The following is a 21,156-nucleotide window of genomic DNA, read 5'->3' on the forward strand; positions in this document are numbered from 1 at the left end:
AAACGCGTTCATTCTTCCATTGCCACTCCATTACAATGCGTCTTTTCAAACATGGAGCAATGTTCAATAATAAATTTGAAGAATAGAAATAATAAAAAATATTTATAATAACTCGTTTAAGCACCAGTCAGTGAAACAATGAGTTTATACACTGAAGGTTGTAAACGACCGTGTACTTTATCAAACATAAAATGTCCGTGTACTTTATCAATTTGGTTTTAGTTCATTTTCGCCTTTGAAATAACTATAAGAAGTTCAATAATACACGCTGAAAACTTTAAGATACATACACTTTGCTTAAAATAAGATTTTTGTATAAATTATTTACGGCTAACATGAAGTAAAGCGATAGATTTGTCAAAAGCCGTGTACTTTGCCTTAGATTTCAACTCTGAGAAATCAGTTGGTCAAGAGTTTCAGGAAAACTTTAGGATATTAGAGAAAGTTCTTTATTACCGTGGATAGAGCTCTTAAATGCGGGGTTTATGGTCTTTAAATTACAAAAATTCTCCAAATATTAAGAAAGTTATCTTTAAAAACCTTACCTGAATCGAGACTTGTTGACATTTTTTGCCGTGCACTTTACCAAATAAGTCACGTGGGTTCTCCACCGTGATAACGCTCAACAAGTAAATTGACTGGAATTTCTCTCCAATTTGAAAACTCGTGACTTACAAACGCTAGTATCGCGTATTAACGCGATATATAATGACTTTGTAGGTGGCGATATTTTTTTTTTTTTTTTTTTTTTGTTATTGTTAATTTTTCATAACTCCAGCTGTATGTTTCTAGCTTAAAAATATAGAAATTAAACCCATGAATAAGGAACTATTTTTTCTGCGCATTCATTGTGTTATAGATTTATGTTACTGTTGCTGTTCAAATTCACCCACCGTCCTTCGGACTCCACCCATTTTGAACAACCCCATTGCATACCATACGCCAATAAAATGCAAAAAGTCGAATTTTAATCCTTAAATTAACTTATATATCACTGACGCGCATTCGGCTCTACAATTACCTCGGCTTTTTATTTCATGCTTCTAGGTTACAGAATAAAAAAGTTATTGAAGGAAAACCTTCGACCAGTCTGTTGTTTACAAATGTGGGAAGCGAGAATTTGATACTTTTAAGGACGTTTAAGCTCCAATGGTTTCTACTTTAACATTATTTAAATGTGATATTTTATTTTCCTGACAATTCCTTTGCTGTACAAGAGCCTTCATGGTAATTTCAAGTACTCAACGACCGGATACAGACATCAGCTGCAAACGAATGATTCAAGCTGGAGCGCTTTTCTAAAAAAACATAGAGTAAAAACATAGTTCACTTTAGTAAATCTAGGTCAACTTACTAGGAAGGTAGACAATTGAACATAAAATACATATACATGTAACAATTGACCTTACGACAGCGGCTTCTAAGCCACGCCCCCTGATATCAAGGGAGCGAACTCTGTCTATGTCCGTCAAACAAACGAGGAAGTAATGGCGTCTCGCGTCGTTTCGCTTTCCGATATTCCTGACAAATTATCATAAATGTGAAATTACAATGCGAAATAAATAGAAGTCAAAGGAATTTGTAACTGGCTGCTACATCGGTAGGCTCGATATATCTTTAGAAAATGACGATATCTAACATTGACGGGGTGAAATCTATCCAAGTCAGAGAAAATCGGATAGCCGCCATGTTGTCAACATTGACATCGATACAAAGGAAAAGCGTGTGTGTGACGGATACTGTAAATGAAAACACGGGTAAGTTCAACTTTTAATAACACCGGTCCTTCTTACAGTATTGTTGAAACAAAGATTAAATCATCGCACAATATGAGAAAATCATAAATGGCCCGAATGGGGAACCCGGAAGTGACATTAAATAACAGTTACATGCCAGCTATACAGTATAACCTTGTATTCTATAGTATGAGCAGAAATGGTTTATTGGAGTTATGCATAAAAAGTTTCAGTTCTAAGCGATTGAACACTCCCCCTTATGAATAATAATGTAATAGTTGACAAGTGACAATCGTGGGTGATACCAATCTGTAACTTTTGCATTGCTCAAACATTCACATGCTTTGATTTTTGTTCTTACAGAAATTGTGGAACATGTTCACACACTCTGGCTGTAAAAGAAGACCTGGGAGGAAAATTGCCCCCGGTGTGGGGCTCGAACTCACAACCACCAGAACACTAGCCCGGCGCTCTAACCAACTAAGCTGACCGGGCAGCTGGTTCTAACCCACACACACTACCCTCCCCCCATTTACCGGTTAAGGCTGGTGGAGGGTCTCCTGCTATTTACCGTTGACACCATTAAAGTATTCTGATTGATGGAGATAAGGAAGTCCCCTTATTATTGTCTTCAACAAGCCTACCGCAACAGGGGACCTAGCATAAGATCGGAAACCGCCCCCCCCCCCCCACACACACACGATATTTGCCAGTCCAGGCAATGTCAACCGCAAGAGAAAACCAGTGATGACAAGTTTTACAAATAATCGGTAGGACCTATTTTAAAGCTTTTTATAACATTTAGTTTTACTTTGCTGTACAAAAGTAATGGACTATTTGTCCAGAGAAAAACAACAACCACAAAACATTAGCTATTATCTTGTCAATATTTCATTATGATATACATGTAGGAAGCAAACATCAAAGGCAGTAGCATTTACAGCTAGTATTAAAATATTTAACAATACATGTAACTGATTTATTTTAATATTGGCATCTTTTATTTATTTCAGGAAAGTGTGGTCTTTTGAAGAGAGTTCTTGAAGTTGTTCAGCATGTTGTTTTGATGGATTCTTGGAAGGATGTACCTCTATGATGTTAGCTTCAGTTCTGGATTATAACACCAGTTGTTGCATATTTAATATCAGATTTATTTAATACATTGTTGTTTTGCAAACATTACTTAAACTTTGATATTTCTTTGGTGTTTATGTATGATATTGTAGGTGAATATCTCTTTATTGCAATGGCAAATATATTTTAAAATATATAGCATTAGCAGAAGTTATTTTTCACTGTTAAAGCTGCACTTTCACAGATTGATCACTTTGACAACTTACACAGGATTTGATTGCATTTATCATATTTTGGCTCGGAGAAGTTTGCTTTGTGATTTATATATTAGTTCTTAATTTAAAGAATGCCAAAATAAGCCGATTCTGAGACAAAAAGTGTCAAACTAGAATTCTGTGAGAGTGCAACTTTAAGAATACTGTTAATCGAGTGTGCATGTGATCCGGACTCTGAACATTGGATGAACTATCATTAAATATTGTAGATTTACGTAAATGGCCCAAAATATAAGAATAACAATGAAAATATGTACATGTTTGACTTGTTCTTTATTCATACTAAGTCTAAGTCTTTACAGCACATGTTTGGCGGAATCAAGTTCTAATGAACATAATAAATGATTTAAATGTACAGTGAAATAAATTGTTTTATACAGAAAATAATACCTTAACGATTCAGACCGATCTGTTCTCGTTTTTTTTTTGGTGGCTCAAATATTTATCTGAGTTTTGGAGGAGGCCAAGCTGGTGTGAGCTGGTCAAATACAGTAGCTGCTTGAGGGTCAGGGTTTTCTTGATTGGATTTCCCGTCGACAAAGTGCTGATATGAAAATAAGAAATCTATGAAATGTGTCGGAATGACAGCTACAAAAGCCATTGTTTACATAGGAACCATACGAGTAGATTAGATTCGGAAGCATGCGATGGTTCGGACAAAAATTGTTGTACGATATTTCCGGATTTACTTTGAAAGCAAAGTAGTTTATAAAAACTACATAACGGTATCAACAAAAATACCTCTATCTTGAATGAAATCAATCGTGTCCATGTTAAACCTGATATTAAATGGCCATTAATGCCGATTTGACAACACAAGCCAAAGCATAAATGTACGATGTTTATAGTTTAAAAATAGTAACACTTATTTAGGTCATGCACGGACAATTTCAGTATTAAATAAATTTTGAGCGGATTGAAATTAGTAGTTTTGTTCAAAAAAATACTTTTGTACAGACGTATAGACGTTTCGCCTTTGAACGATCTTTCAAAATTTCCAAGTTCAGCTGTTGATGAGGTCTTCCACAGAGTCTGATACAGCACTTGTATTTTTCTAAATAACTCGCTGGTTTCGAATACGGAACGAATTGGAAGCCATCTTTAGTCGGCCTGGCTACCTTGTATCCGAATTACAAGTGCCATGACAACACCTTTTTACCATAATACTTAAAAAGGCGAGGAATTGCCAGCGCATGTATATGACGGACTCTGGTCAGTTTGACGGACAAAATGGCGGATAGCAACACGGCTTATCAGCCCTGCATTCTGATTGGCTGATAGGACCTGTCAATCAAATCCTGTCGTAAGGTCAATTGTTAAACTGAGCAATTCTACCATCCATCTGCGGATGGAACTTTAAAGTCATTCATAGTGGAATCTATAATTCTTTCTGGTTGGTTTACAGATGATATAAAATAAGCAATAAAAGATAGAGATAGGTTAAAATATTTTCGAAACTCGATTGAATATAATAGAAAAGTGATACTACTAGTAAAAAACGTAAATCAGTCTTGTATAATAATGCTATAAAACAAAAACAAGTAAACAACACGAATATGGAAACTATAAAATCAATCACATCTAACCATGCCTCTTTCAAATTACCTTCTTACCTACATCACGATCGAAACTTATTGAATGATACTAATGAGATACTAAATGCTTTTATCATTCATTAACGTTTCCAAATAAGTACAGAAGACACACTATGTTAACACCATATATTTTAACATGATCTTAAAATCTACCCTTGACAGCAAACTAGGGAATGTATATTTTCATGTATATATCGACTTATGAAGTAAGGAATTTCATTGGCAAGCTTGATATATAGGCTCCTGGTATTGATGGCATAACTCTTAAAAAAACTTGAACTCCTTGAATATCATATTATATCACCTATTACTTCAATAATAAATAATACGATTTCTACAGGTAACTTTCCCGAGAGCCTATAATCAGGAAATGTAATTTTAATCCATAAAGGCTCTAAAATAGATGACTCAAACAATTACAGGCTAATCTCGCATTTCTTACTACTTCAAAGATTTTTGACATAATGAACAGAAACTTGTTATTTTTATGTCTCCATAATATGAATCTTATACCAAATTGAAAAAAAGATATTATGAACATTTCTAAACTTATTCATTAAGATGTTTTCAGGTGGTGCTATTCGCGTTTTTCTGTAGCGACCACCAGAATATCATGTTGATCATGCACTTTACAGGGATGCCATAATTGTTAACGAAGATTATTGTTTTTCTTTACTTCAGTGTCTCGGGAACCATGAATTTGATCTGGGTGTTTCCGGTTTAGTTCCATACCTAATGAACTTGGCGGTTCCCGTTCTCGACTCAAACATCGATGTGAGCCGAGAGCCAAGACTCCAAGGCTTGTTTAATGCTACCAAGGTGATAGAATTGGGCGGGGTGAAAATAGGAATCATCGGTTACATCACAACCGACACGGCGTTTATTTCGAATGCCGGTATGTTCTCAAATAGACATAAACTGTTTGTGAAGACTAAATGGGTTTCGCTAGCATTTCTTAACACTTGCATCTAATGTCATGCCAGTTTAATGATATGTTTACCGATTGTTTGTATTACAGGTGTTTGACCTATAAAGCATAAGTTTGTATTGTTTAAATAAAGTTGCATATATATATATATATATATATATATATATATATATATATATATATATATATATATATATATATTACCCGAATGTATGTTGTCATATACATGCTACGCTAGAAATGGAATTTTTCAGTCTGAAGTTTTCTGTTTACATTGATATGAATAAGGAAATCAATTTGAAGTCTGTAACCTTAAGTCTTTAATTTACCTCGGGCGTATATTTTTTATCCAAGTGCAAACTCTCGTCTTTATTAAAACGTAATTTACTAAATAATTAGTAGAGAAGAATTTATCTATAACAGCTCTATTTAAATCTAAATGAATTAAGAATATTTCGAAATGTTATGTATTTAACACTTTTTACGTACAGGAGACACCGTGAATTTCAAAGACGAGGTAAGCACTGTTCGTGCGCATGCGCGAGAGTTGAAGCATTCCGGTGTGGAAGTGATTATCGGACTGAGTCATGCGGGGTACGGGGTGGACAAACGTGTAGCGGCGGAAGTGCCGGATATTGATGTCATCGTTGGCGGTCACTCCCACACATTTCTGTATAATAACTCGGAAGGTAAACCGTATTTCAACTTTGTATTGTTTGAACGATAATTCACCGCAATAATAAGCTAAAGGTACGTTATGTGAAGTGTTATGTGATCTGTGTGTATAGGAGAGTCATTAAACGTAAAGGGAACGTGCTACTTTGGCTTTAATAAGCACAGAGGTGACATGGAACGCTTTGTTTTCTGTGGTAAGAAGAAGCAATAATTATATAAAACTTATCATTTTAACTAGGTACTTCTTGGATCTCTATTTAAAGATGCACTCTTACTCCCTACTCAAATTTACCACAATTAATACAATTAAATTAATTTACCGAAAAGTATGAATAAATATCGAAATTAATGGTTCTTATGAAGGATAGCGTGTTTAATTTAAAAGAAAGGTGCAGAAAACACGGTATTTCTGCCTTATGATCCTTTAGCACTCACCAGTCATTTAGTATTTTTAAGTTTTCAGCTATGAAATACACGGTTAAAATGTTGTTATCAGTAATTCATATTCTCCATAAATGTATTATTTAGTAAGTAGTTAAAGGTTTATCATTCAAAATGTATGTTTGTTATACATGTGTATGCATTGATTTTAAATACGAGTGCACTTTAATTGAACATGTTCTAATCTCCGACAACCAATAAAAATCAATACGATCATTAACTCATACGACTTATTAACTCATAATTATGACTTACTAAGTCCTAATTACGAGATACTATCTCTTAATTAGGAGATACTATCTCCTAATTACGACTTACTAAGTCCTAATAAGGAGATACTAACTCATAATTATGACTTACTAAGTCCTAATTACGAGATACTATCTCATAATTAGGAGATACTATCTCCTAATTATGACTTTACTATCTCATGATGATGATGATGATGATGATGATGATGATGATGATGATGATAATGGTGGTTGTGGGAATGATTGTGGAGATCATTATGGTGGTAGTGGTTATGATTGTGGTGATGATGATGTTGGTTGTGATGATGTTGTTGATAATGGTGATGATTAAAATTAGGGCTTTGCATATTACTGTCATTTTTAAGAAAATATTGGACAAGTTGGCAGCCAAGTTGAGCCAAAATTGCAGTTAAAAAAAACCCTTGGAGTGTTCAAATGACTAGTGCATAAAAACACAATCAATGAAAGAAAGAAGTCCATGATGACCCTATTATTAGTTTGAAATGACGTTGAAAGTATGTACGTGAAGTTAGCGGCCTAGCGGTCCACCGGCTCAGCGGCGTGAAGTTAGCGTCCTCGCGTCCTAGCGGCCTAGCGGCGTGAAGTAAGCGGCCTGGCGGCCCAAATGCTATCCTATTTTCTTAAAAAACAAAGAAATACTAACTGAGTTTTAAGCACCCACTATCACTCTGAGGCGATTATCAACATTTAAAAAAAATCGAACAAGCAGTCAGCTTTTCAAAGCATGTGAACATGCCTCTCCTTCTATTTTTTTATATGTATATTCTGTTTTTATGCCCAAATTATCACTCTTAAGCAATTATAAACTCTTTTTTTTAAAAAGTCGATCGAGCACTTAAGCGGCCTAGCGGCATGCAGTTAGCGGCCTGGCGGCCTAGCAGCCTAAAATGGTTTCCTATTTCAAAGTATGTATACATGCGTTTTCTTCCAAAACTGAAATAATCGCGAGTTAGTATCTCTGAATTAGCACTTAGTAAGTCCTAATTATGAGTTAGTATCTCCTAATTAGGAGATATTAAGTCCTAATTATGAGTTAGTATCTCCTAATTAGCAGTTTGTAAGTCATAATTATGAGTTAGTATCTCCTAATTATGAGATAGTATCTCGTAATTAGGACTTAGTAAGTCATAATTATGAGTTAGTATCTCCTAATTAGGACTTAATAAGTCGTAATTAGGAGATAATATCTTCTAATTATGAGATAGTATCTCGTAATTAGGACTTAGTAAGTCATAATTATGAGTTAATAAGTCGTAATTAGGATATAGTATCTCCTAATTATGAGATAGTATCTCATAATTAGGACTTAGTAAGTCATAATTATGAGTTAGTATCTCCTAATTATGACTTAGTAAGTCGTAATTAGGAGATAGTATCTCCTAATTATGAGATAGTATCTCGTAATTAGGACTTAGTAAGTCATAATTATGAGTTAGTATCTCCTAATTAGGACTTAGAAAGTCGTAATTAGGAGATAGTATTTCCTAATTATGAGATAGTATCTCGTAATTAGGACTTAGTTGTTCATAATTATGAGTTAGTATCTCCTAATTAGGAGATAGTATACTGGAAAATATTTTTCAGTTTGGCACCTGGACGCTTCCATAGTTTATGCATACATGTTGAAGAAAGTTCTATTTTTGATCAGAAATTATATTGCATTCTCTAAATTGAGTATAAGGCAAGTTTGTTTTTGTCATAAAAACTATTATTACAACTGCAGAGTTTACAAAATACCGTTCAAACAAAATGTTTATGAAATAAGATTCATTTGTATTTATCCGCATTTCACGACAGCTAAGTTAACAGAACGCTATAGCTCGCTTGGTTACATACCCAACGTGTCTAATCATTACGAGGAGAAGTGGTGGAGGTAACGTTGGCTAGTGGTTGGGTAATGCTGGATCGTGGTGGTAAACACGACCAGAGGTGAGAAATTCATAAAATTAATCCAGAAACTGAAATGTTCCTTAACAGGTATACGTGCAAGATAACTTCCTGTAAGTATTGCTTTCATGTATGTATTTCGTTTCCTCTACAATGTCGCCGTTTTTCCAATTATTCGGGAAAAAAACACGAAATTTTACATTAAAATGTATGAGTATGATCCACGAGCTTTTAAAGTTAAGAACACAGAGAAAAACACAGCCATATAATGGCTTAACAGTTTCTGTCCGTAGAAAATCTCCTACTTATATTGTTTGGTATAATTTACGTGTTATAATGTCATTGAGAGTGACTTTTTAGAACAAAATATTGTAACGCTGTATGAAGTTTGTGGTGGACCTGTCAGATTTTCCTGGGTAACGCAGGTTACATAGTGTTTTAAAATTCTGTTCTTAGTAATATTCCAACACATTTTATTCATTCTGACATCAATTCTGTACATTGTTGTTGTATTAAAATTACAGCAGCCATCAGAATGATTTTTTTTAGTGAAATTAAGTCAAATATCCACGTCGGTTTAACGTGGGATTTTGGTTGGTTTTGCAAAATGGTTTGTTTGACGTCAAGAGGCGACGTCGCAATTACGACCAATTTTTGAGGTAGCTCCATTTCCATAATTGTTATATTTAGATTTTCTTATTTTCTATTTAGCAACGATGTATTATTTAACACGTTTCTCGCCACTGTAACCACAAGACACTAAAATTACTACTATTACAGGAACACATTTATAAAAGCAACTTAAAAATAGTTTTATTTTTTGTTTCCAAGTTTCAAATAAATGAACGCAAATTCAATTAATTAAACTCAAGGGAGAAAGGTTTTCAGCAACCGTAAGGATATTGTTCCTATATGATTTTCGACATCTATCTAATACTAATTTAAAAAATATATCGGTCCGATATTTGGCCTCTATATTTTCCGATCGGTTCCAATATTCAACATTGTCTTGTTCCATTAAATGAAATGGAGGTTACACGATACTAGCAATGTTTCCTATAGGTTTTGGAACACTAAATGTATTTTGCATTGTTAACCTTAAAAATACTGGTATTTAGTGGGATTCCATTTTTTCTGGAAACTATATTTGTCAGATAAAAACATTTAGACAGGCGCAAGACGAGTATGCCACGTCGATATTAAGCAACAAAGCATACTGTATTGTTCTCTTGTGTTAGCATCAAGCCATACAAATCATACATACACCTATAAACACATCACACAAAAAGAACAAATGAGTTGGGCTACAAGTTATAACAAAATTATTTCAGCCTTTTCCAGAATCCAGCACAAGATTGATAACATGATGTGGACAATTTGATATCCACTTAGCGCTTCCGTAGTTTCTATATTTGAAACAAGCGCACGGAGATTTTCTTTTCTCCCACCTCAGATAAGTAGATCCAAAAAAATGACCATGCTAGAAATTCCTATCTTGCCCACGGGCAAAGATAAAACAAGTACCCGTATGGAACTCTATTTTTTATTGTCATCGCACAATTACCTCCCTTGTTGAAGACCGTCGTCTGTAGCATCATGGCAACCTTGTCTCGTGGTTATATTTAAACTCCTAATTAATTATTTCTCGCTTCAAATGGCACCATATTTTTGTTCACGCTCCGTTCAAGAAATAATGCTGCACTCTCCTCAGAACTATTTAAAGAACGATTTTGACTATTAACATAATCTGAATCACTGCGCGCATATTCATGACAACCACGAATTATCACACATCTATACTCATTTATTATTACTACGCACAAAACAGTTCCAATGAAAAAAATCATTTTAACTCCATTTTGTTAAACTGTGGTGGGAGAAAAAACATCTACCACCTCGTTTCCGCAAAACACTCTACGTTCGGGTTTGGATGAACCTATCTTACACTCTTGGCCATGGAACATGTGGAAGATACTTAAAACCCGTATCATACACTTGTAAATCGATATAAGTAGGGCATACCATTCATTTTCTGACCGTGCATTTTCTACCGTTTGACTTGTTTCATCACCTATTAATACACAAAATGTATGTAGCTACTATTCAAGTGAATCATGTATTTTAAAGGCGCGTTGAAACATAGCCTAACTGATCAAATACATTGTGAGCACATTATGAGTGGCACAGGCACTAATGTGCCCCGTGAAATCAGCACCAGGCAGAAACAACTTGACTGTGATTGTCTGTATTTCAACAGATTTTCTGTCTTGTTCAACTGTAATTCATAGTTATTTTATGCTAGATAGTTGTCAAGAGTGACCCCTTTCATAAATCTGAAGAAAAATTGAATACCTTTTAGTTAAAAGTAACTAAATATTCTACAGGTCATATGATTTCAAAGCAGGTAGAGTTTATTTCATTCAAGCAACTGTGTGAGTATTCCAGTGACGCATCATTGGAACGGTCAATATATGCATCCGATAACATTACATCTACGACTTCATCCGCTGTTGAATGATGTCCGTGAAGTTGGCAGGCTAGCAGCCTGGCAGCGTTAATTAGCAGCATGGCAGCATAGCAGCGTGAAGTTAGCAGCCCAGCTAGCAGCGTGAGCATAACAGCATTTCGGCGTGGCAGCATGAAGTTAGCAGCCAAGCAGCCTGACAGCATGAACAAAGCAGCATAGCAGCGTTGAAGCGTGAAGTTAGCAGCTCGGCAGCCTGGCGGCGTGAACATTGCAGCAAAGCAGCTTGGCAGCGTGAAGTTAGCAGCCTAACGGCATGGCAGCATGGCAGCGTAAACTAGCAGCATGGCAGCATAACAGCGTGAAGTTAGCAGCCCAGCAGGCTGACAGCCTGACAACGTGAACATACCAGCATAGCAGGGTGGCAGTGTGAAGTTAGCAGCCTAACAGCATTGCAGCCAGGCAATGTGACCTTAACAGAGAGCGATAGGAATCGAGGTTAAATTATGTGAGTTTGCCGATAGGCACGGCGAAATTAAATCTTCAAAGATTGATCTCACTGTTTTTATAAGCTGGAATACTGATACTCCGAAAGCATACATCACTATGTGTTCTAATAACAAATGACTATGAACAATGGTCTGATCATTCCCGAAAAGCGTCAACCTGAATGAATGAATCTTTATTTCCTCCAATACATGAACAGTTGAACAGAGTTATATTTACAACCATGAAATGATATATACATATAAGTAGTTATATACAAACCAAGGGTACACAATCACTTACAGTAATATAAACGTGTTTTAATAGAGTTATATACAAAGTTCAAACAGAATACATACAACTAAATATGTATTCGTTAGGTTATTGTGTCTGCACAACATTATGTACGTTAAATTAGAGAACCTGTTCAGATTTGTTCTCAAAAGTCCTATACAGTAAGAGCATCCTTCTTGTATAAAAACGTGGAAGGACGACTTATTCTGTATACGGGGTGATAATAATGTCCACACACTGATATAGTTAATCTAGCTCGAAAGCGAAACCCTAAAATAACTAAGCGTGTTTTGCATTGTACCAGAGATTCAAATAAGCATGAGTTCAAATATCAAATAAGAAACTATATAACATTACAGCCGGAGCATATTGCAAATGAGTATTGCAATATATACGTTTTTCATTTCGTGATTATCGTTGGTAGCCGTGGCTATACATAGTAGGTTTTGGCATTGATTTTTCAGAGAGCTAGTTGATAGTTCCCTGAAGTTGGTGTATCCGTGCTGGATTATAATGTGACCCCACATTTTCTCTCTGACTGTGGTAATCTCGGGACAGAAACACAATTTATGTATTATGTAATTGCCGTGATGTACATAACACTTTTCGCACATTTGCATGAAAGTTGGGCCGAGCGCACCAATTGAACGCAGTAACTTCTACTTATTAACAATAGTCGAGGATGTTTTCTCGCTGAAAACCAAACGCCAGCGGCAGTATTTTCCCTTAGTACATTTATTTTTTAATTTAATAATATTTTATTGCATGAGAACACATTTCACAATGACAATACCAATACAAATTTTACACAATATTTAGACCGACATTATAAAATCAAGCATGCAAAGGGATTGGGTCACGAGTTATGCCAACATCAGTTACGGCCCTCTCCCGAAACGTCACATTCTATACCAAGCAAAGGTGTTTTATAAGCAAAAAAAACAACAACAATAAGAGTAATATCTAATGTATATTGCATTGTTTAAGTGAAAAAAAAATCCCACATGATACTATAATAGAAGTTGTAGAGAAAGACATGTGAGAGAAAGAGAGATCGAGAGAAGATGAGCTCCTGATACCGATTGTTAAATTAGCTAAAACGTTGGGAATACTTAATAAAACGTTGAACTACACTAAAGATCAGGACGTTGTCCTCTTCTGAAAGGTTGTTTAAACCAAATAGCAGTTTATCTGTACTGAGCGGATGGAATTTTCGAGTATTTCTGAAAAGATTTAATCGCTGGTTGGTGAATAGTGAACACCGAAATAAAAAGTGTTCAGCATCTTCTTCTACATTGCAATTAATACGTAGTGGAGAGTCTCGAAGGTGGTTGTTAAACAAGTCGGAATTTAGGTCAATGCAAAAGTTTCTAAGTCGCGCATGATATACAGAGAAGCGACGTTCTCCACAAGTATAATGAGATGGGATGGGGGGTTGTCTAAATTGATCTTTTAATTGACGCTTAAACATTGAGAGAGTTGGTGAGTGTCTTGTTTCTATATCTAGTGAATTCCACAATGACAAGGATGACGGTATCGTTGAACGATTATATATTTCGAGGCGTCTATTCATTGTATTAAAATTTTCATTGTTTCTCAGATTCTAAGGATTAGAATCATTGACCGTTTGTGGAAAGTGTGCTAATAAATACGACGGCAGTTCACCGTGGATATATTTGTAAACTAAAATTAACTTTTGCATTTTTCTTCTATCCGACAATGAAATCCAGCCGATTTCCTTAATTAATCTAGCGATTGAAACTGAACGTGTGAGACCAGTAACAATTCTTGCTGCTTCGTATTGCAGTTTTTCCAAGGTCTCCTTTTCATAAATTGTACAACTATCCCAGACAACTGAGGCGTACTCTAGAATTGGTCGTAAATATGATATATAAATTTGATGAAGAGTTTTACGATGAAGTTTATATTTTAGGGCTTGCATAGAACCAAGAATTTTCCGGGCAGAACTAACGATTGAATCTATATGATGGTGCCATGTACCATCAGGACTCCTAAATGTTTGTGACAATCGCTAAGTATTAGCGGCGTAGTATCAAACAAGAGAGATGGCCGTTGCTGGTTAGTAAGTGAACAAAATATAGCTTCTGTTTTTAAGGGGTTGAATAGTACCAGCCATTGTCTAGACCAGTCGGAGATTTTCTGTAGATCGGTATTAATAGTAGTTTCTATGTCAGCTGTGTTAGAAGATGAAACGGCGAGAGAGCTGTCATCCGCAAAAAGCCTAGTTGTGCTCTCAAGGGTATCAGCTATATCGTTCACGTAAAGGAGAAAGAGAAGTGGACCTAGAACAGAGCCCTGTGGGACCCCAGCTGTGACGGGCTTAAAATTAGAGAAGGATGTACCTATGAACACTCTTTGAGACCTATTCAGTAGATAATGAGACAGCCATCTTAGAACATAGCCTGAAATTCCATATGCTTTGAGTTTAAAAATAAGGCCCCTGTGCCAAACCCTGTCAAAAGCCTTCGATATGTCGCAAAAAACAATGCTTTTAGATTGTTTGTCGTTGAAAGATTTACAGATTTGGTAATATATATCTATTAGTTGATGAACCTTTGAGTGTCCGCGGATAAAACCCGACTGGTGCTTATAAATAAGATTGTTTTGATGCATTTAATTGTAAATGTGTTTGAAAAGAATGCGTTCCGTTACCTTTCCAACACAACTTATCAAAGATATCGGTCTATAGTTGGACAAGGATGTCCGATCACCCTTTTTATGCAATGGCATAACGTTTGCGAGTTTCCATTTTGTAGGATATATACATTCTCGAATCGATCTATTAAAAAGAATGCAGAGTGGAATACAAACGGAAGATGAGGTATTCTTTAGCATTCTATGACTAATTTCGTCAGGTCCACTAGCTTTATTAATATCAAGATTATCGAGGATGTCTTTTACTTCGGTTTCAATCATGTTGATGTGGCTTAGTACACTATTTGTCCTTATGTTTAAGTCTGGTAAAGGCACATTATCATCGTCGATACTCGAAATTGAAACGAAATAGTCATTCAGGGAATTCGCCTTCTCTGTATCAGTGAAGGAGTAAGAATTATCAGAATTTTGCAATGGAGGTATTGCATTGCTCTTGTTGCTGTTCTGTTTCACAAGCATTCGAACAGTTTTCCAATATAGCCGAGGATTGGATAAATTAAACTCAATTATTTTGTCCTCTAGGTTACTAAAAAATAGTTCCTTTGCATGTTTAGTCATATTTGATACTTTATTTCTTACTTATTATATTCAATCCAATCACACAAATTGCCATATCGTGTCGCTTTGATTTTTAGTTTGTCGCGTTTGTTAGATAATTTTCTAATTTCGGAGTTATACCATAGCTTATCAGAATAGCGAATAGATGCGTAGTAAGTAGGGATACACTTTTCGGTTATCTCGATAAATGTTCTTGTAAAAAGATTGGTCGCTTGGTCGATATCTCCTTCATTTAAGTGGTTCCAATTGGTATTTCTAATTAGTTCGTTCATGTTATTGAAATCTGCTCGTTTGTAGTTCTTATTATGGTAGAGCTTGACAAAAAGCTACTTTTGATATAAGCATGAGCACAATAATGATCACTTATATGTTGAGGAGTTTCAAATACACCAGAATTTAATACGTTTATGTGCTGTGAAACGGCAATTGGGTCTAACAAGGTTCGCGTTGAGCGTGTTATTCTAGTTGGGGTATTTATAACATTTCGCAAATTATTAATTGTCATAATATTTCGAAATTTACGATTTGATTGGTTAAGTTGGTCTTCGTTTATATCGCCAAGAATAACTATATTGTTACATAAATCGTGTGCCTTTTCTAGGCAAATGTTCACTCTATCCCAGAAATCAACTGTTAGATGAGGATTACGATATATCGTGCCTATTAGAAAACTTTCGTTTTTATATTTCAATGCAACCCATAAAGATTCAGGTAAATAATTTTCTAAGTCATAATTGCGAACTGGTCGGAGGTATTCTGATACGTACATTAAAAAACCACCAGACGAATTATCTTTTCTCAACATAAATTCATGACCATCAATGTGTAGAAAATCGTCGTTCACTTCGTTTGATAGGTGTGTTTCTGTAAAACACAAAACGTCAAAGTCGATGAAATGACTTTTTATATAGTCCATTTTTGATCGAATACTTCGAATATTTTGATGTAACATTGAAATACACGAAGCCTGGTCTGAGTCGGGTCCAGGATTTGATTCTATATTACCTGACACCATCAATTAGATTGGCATAATATTATTAAAATATGCCAGATTCAAACTAATTTCAGAAATAACAGACTGTTCAGCTAATACACATCCTGTGCATATTTTAAAAACTGCAAAACCAGCTAAAACTGTAGCCATGTTCGATAACGTTGTATTTAAAATTATCATCTCATCACGTACGTATTTCAAAAAATAAATTAGCATAAAACGTAAGCTAGCGATTGTGTCCTTGGATGGAGTTATACGGAATGTACATTTACTGGAAGTTCTAAAGAGTCTTGCGTTGTATACCCCTATGGCAATTCTATAAGAGGTTATGTCAGACGCCATACTTTGACTACTTAATGACGTCAACTATCAAAAGCGGTTTCCACAGGGATAACATATGTGAAGAACAGTAAACAGGAGCAAAGAGAAAGATGAAATAAATCGAAGAAAGATAGAAGAATGGGGAAAAACAAACATGCAAGTGAAACCATTTTCGCACTTGCAAGTAAAAGTGAACTGAGATGCCCGCTAATATTTACTTGAATTCAGGAAAACGAATAATTATTGATCGGTTAGTAACATATTATGTATCGGAGTGGAGATGAATAACTGTATGTTCTAGCGGAAAAATGCTTACATATCTTCAGAAAAATAATGTTGTAAAATTAATATATACATTGAAATATATACATTGAAATATTAACATAACAGATTATTGTCCAAGGGAAGCAACTAGTAGGTTTAACCTAAACTAATTTAAAACATGGTCTCCTATTGTCATCTTATAATCAGATCAAATAGAACGATCTATAATAAACGTCATAGTGGTGTAGAGGTGCTATAATAAGATACACTGGGTTGTGATAACAAAGTATATCAGTAATTGACAAATACATTCAGCACAAGGGATTAACCGTTATAAGTTACACTACACTGGTTAGTAAGTATGATCATTTCACTGCATAAGGTAATCCAGCCATCTCTATTAAGAATAAGAATAAAAATTAAAAATAAATGCTACTGGTAATGTTTCATTTTAAAATAACCACATGATGGATGGCTTACCTTAATCAGTGGTAGTAAATTGTCATGATATTGATCGATTTATAGTAAGGGATAGTATTTAAACGGGATTATAAATTTAGGTCAGTAAACAATAATATTTACAGCCCTGAAATATATGTAACAGTTATTATAGTATAGTTTTTATAGAAAGTATATTATTAGAATCAGCTCCATTGACTCTAAAGAACGAGACCATCTTAACTGGCGACCAGGGGTGCGTCCGGCAGTGAGCGTCCATCGCGTATGGCTTCGATCTGTTCCATAGAGCTGACCACCCGGCCCCGGGACTCTTTGTTCAGAAGGACAAGCAAACGACAGCCGGAAATCCATGACTTTTCGATGGCACCGGCTCGCTTTAACTTAGGGCTTCGAAACTTAGTTTTTCACGCAGCGGTGTCAAATTTTCTTGTACGAAAACACGATCGCCGAAAGACTTTCTATTGTCATATACTCGCTGTCTAGCCTTAGAGTTTGTAAATTTGATAATAACCTTTCTTTGGCTATTAACGTCAGGTCGAAATCTACCTTTACGGTGGCATCTGTCGATGTCAGTAGCCTTGAGTTCGACACCTGCTTTGACACAACAGTCAATTATTTTATTTTCTACATTCTCGTCTGGGGAACCGGTATCGCCGGGGATGCCGCATACATCTAGGCACATCCGCCTACCATACTGGGCGAGTTCATCGTGCTCTGAGCGAGCTACTTGGAGCTCATTGTGAAGTTTGGAGTTTTCCTTCTTTAAGGAGTCAATCTCGTTTTTCAGAGGTTTTGTAGTATTGTGTATCGTAGCTGCGATTTCCTCTCTGATTTCCGTCAGGACCTCGTGTTTAAGTTCAGCTCGAATATCTTGGACAACAAGAGGTGCAAGCAGGGCACTCAAAGCTTTCAGGTCCTCCGTGGAGAATTTGGTCATGTTTGGAGCGACGGGTGGGGTAGGGTCAGGTGTACTCACAGTTTTTTTTATCAATCTCTTTCACGAACTCGGCAATGTTTTCGTACGAGACTTGGTACACGGACACCTCACTATCACTTTCCTCAGATTGTAGATGTCTGTGTTTTTTAATAGAAGGCTTTTGTCCAGTGGAACCTCAATCCGCTTACATCATTGACTTTATACAATTCTATCGTTATTCCAAAAGATTATATGGCTGCGAGTTCTGGACAATGTCTACAACGGATTTAATTAAATTAGAAAGGTCTCACAGATTTTGTGTCAAAATAATACACAAGGTCTCACCAAAACTACAAATGCAGATTTTGCATTATGTTCACTCGGAACCGTTTCCGTTGAAACTCTTGTAGACTTGAAGAAGCTTCAATTTTTGGGACAATTGTGTCATCTTCCGAATAAATATTTCGCAAAACATGCTTTAAACTACCGACTTGTTAGCTACTGTAATCTAGACAACCAATCCAAGGAATTTGTGCCTGAAATACATAGAATCATGAGAAAATACAATCTTGAGGATATACTGTGGGACTATGTTCACAATGAAAAGTTTCCTTCGAAGTGTATCTGGAAGAAATTACTTGATATGAAAGTCAGGAAACCTGCACAGAAACGACAGTTTGAACGTTCGTCATCATTAGGTTTTGTACCGGTGCATGTACTAAGGGAAAATACTGCCGCTGGCGTTTGGTTTTCAGCGAGAAAACATCCTCGACTATTGTTAATAAGTAGACAGTTACTGCGTTCAATTGGTGCGCTCGGTCCAACTTTCATGCAAATGTGCGAAAAGTGTTATGTATATCACGACAATTACATAATACATAAATTGTGTTTCTGTCCCGAGATTACCACAGTCAGAGAGAAACTGTGGGGTCAAATTATAATCCAGCACGGATACACCATCTTCAGGGAACTATCAACTAGCTCTCTGAAAAATCAATGCCAAAACCTACTATGTATAGCCACGGCTACCAACGATAATCACGAAATGAAAAACGTATATATTGCAATACTCAAATGCAATATGCTCCGGCTGTAATGTTATATAGTTTCTATTTGATATTTGAACTCATGCTTATTTGAATCTCTGGTACAATGCAAAACACGCTTTGTTATTTTAGGGTTTCGCTTTCGAGCTAGATTAACTATATCAGTGTGTGGACATTATTATCACCCCGTATACAGAATAAGTCGTCCTTCCACGTTTTTATACAAGAAGGATGCTCTTACTGTATAGGACTTTTGAGAACAAATCTGAACAGGTTCTCTAATTTAACGTACATAATGTTGTGCAGACACAATAACCTAACGAATACATATTTAGTTGTATGTATTCTGTTTGAACTTTGTATATAACTCTATTAAAACACGTTTATATTACTGTAAGTGATTGTGTACCCTTGGTTTGTATATAACTATTTATATGTATATATCATTTCATGGTTGTAAATACAACTCTGTTCAACTGTTCATGTATTGGAGGAAATAAAGATTCATTCATTCAGGTTGACGCTTTTCGGGAATGGTCAGACCATTGTTCATAGCCATTTGTTATTAGAACACATAGTGATGTATGCTTTCGGAGTATCAATATTCCAGCTTATAAAAACAGTGATATCAATCTTTGAAGAATTAATTTTGCCGTTGCCTATCGGCAAACTCACATAATTTAACCTCGATTCTATCGCTCTCCAAAGACGAAATTGCGCGAACTTTTCCGTCATCATATTGTGAAAAAACTATGCAAATTCAAAACAATTTATTTTGCCATCGGTAATTTAGTTCCACCTTACCATACCACGTTACGAAACGTTATATGATGAATGTTGTCTTATTTTTCAACACGAAAAAACCCATTAAAAATGAAAAATGTTACGAGTGTTTAACAAAGTTTGGATATTAAGGCCTCTAGTATATGTAACGTTCGAATAATTCCATGTTAAATGAGTTTTCAGCAAAGATAAGATGTGTAATGTTTCAAGCACCAAGTGTTTTTACGTAATCTTGCTAGCAGTTAATTTGATTTCTACCGCTCTCCTAAGACGAAATCGTGCGAAGTTTTCCGTCATTATATTATGAAAAAAGCGCGTATTCAAATTCAAAACGCCATATTCTGCCATTGATGCGGTAATTTAGTTTCACATATTATATATACATTACTGGTAAGATCACTTAAAAGCCTCATGTTTTCATAATAAATGTCATTTTAACGACGTATTATTTTGTTTTATGACGTCATTTTAACATCGCGCAATGATACTTGTTATGATGTGACGTCACAAGAGTGGACTACGGCCGTATTGCGCAACGATACTTGTTATGACGTTACCCCACAGGAGTGGAATACGTCCGTATTGCACAAGAAAGGAATGTATTGCGAGTGGATTTATGAGGGGTATAAAATAAAATCTCTTTAAGAGATTTTATTAATATCTCTAAAAATAAATTGACGCTCACCTTTCATTAGAAAAAGACTGATGAAAACAAAGCTACTACTTCTTTTTGTGCTGACGTAAATTGCATTAAAAATCATAAGAATACATCGATTCGTGTAAAGAGGTTATTTCGAAATATAGCATGGATCGCAAATCAGGCCAGTTCGTATGTACAGCCTCATATTTTAAAATAAACAATGAATTGATAAGGAGCAAATCCTACTCAATTAAATGTTTACAATACACTGAACGTGCCATAAGCACGTTTGAACAGAATATTAAGCTTGAAAAAAGGCATATAGAAAAGGGTTATGAAAAGCAAGAAAAACCCAACAAAGGTAATAAGTGT

At 35.5% G+C, this 21,156-nt stretch overlaps 1 protein-coding gene and 2 long non-coding RNA genes across 3 annotated transcripts in view; 2 read left to right on the forward strand and 1 right to left on the reverse strand.

The window, feature by feature from the left end:
- Window positions 1-21,156, forward strand: part of LOC128237510 (snake venom 5'-nucleotidase-like) — a 66,909-nt gene that overhangs the window by 9,509 nt on the left and 36,244 nt on the right. Inside the window, exons 3-4 of the mRNA XM_052953094.1 lie at window positions 5,362-5,575; window positions 6,100-6,297. Coding sequence (XP_052809054.1) covers window positions 5,362-5,575; window positions 6,100-6,297 — 412 coding nt within the window. The remainder of the gene's footprint in view (window positions 1-5,361; window positions 5,576-6,099; window positions 6,298-21,156) is intronic.
- LOC128237512 (uncharacterized) lies at window positions 1,444-3,389 on the forward strand. The gene is made up of 3 exons (XR_008261621.1): window positions 1,444-1,757; window positions 2,100-2,506; window positions 2,750-3,389. It is a non-coding gene; the product is annotated as an uncharacterized LOC128237512 (long non-coding RNA).
- On the reverse strand, window positions 2,600-4,389 carry LOC128237513 (uncharacterized). Its single transcript, XR_008261623.1, has 3 exons — window positions 3,827-4,389; window positions 3,476-3,629; window positions 2,600-2,846 (listed from the first exon to the last, which is right to left on the reverse strand). It is a non-coding gene; the product is annotated as an uncharacterized LOC128237513 (long non-coding RNA).

Source organism: Mya arenaria, chromosome 6, assembly GCF_026914265.1.
Source record: "Mya arenaria isolate MELC-2E11 chromosome 6, ASM2691426v1".
Taxonomy (NCBI): domain Eukaryota; kingdom Metazoa; phylum Mollusca; class Bivalvia; order Myida; family Myidae; genus Mya; species Mya arenaria.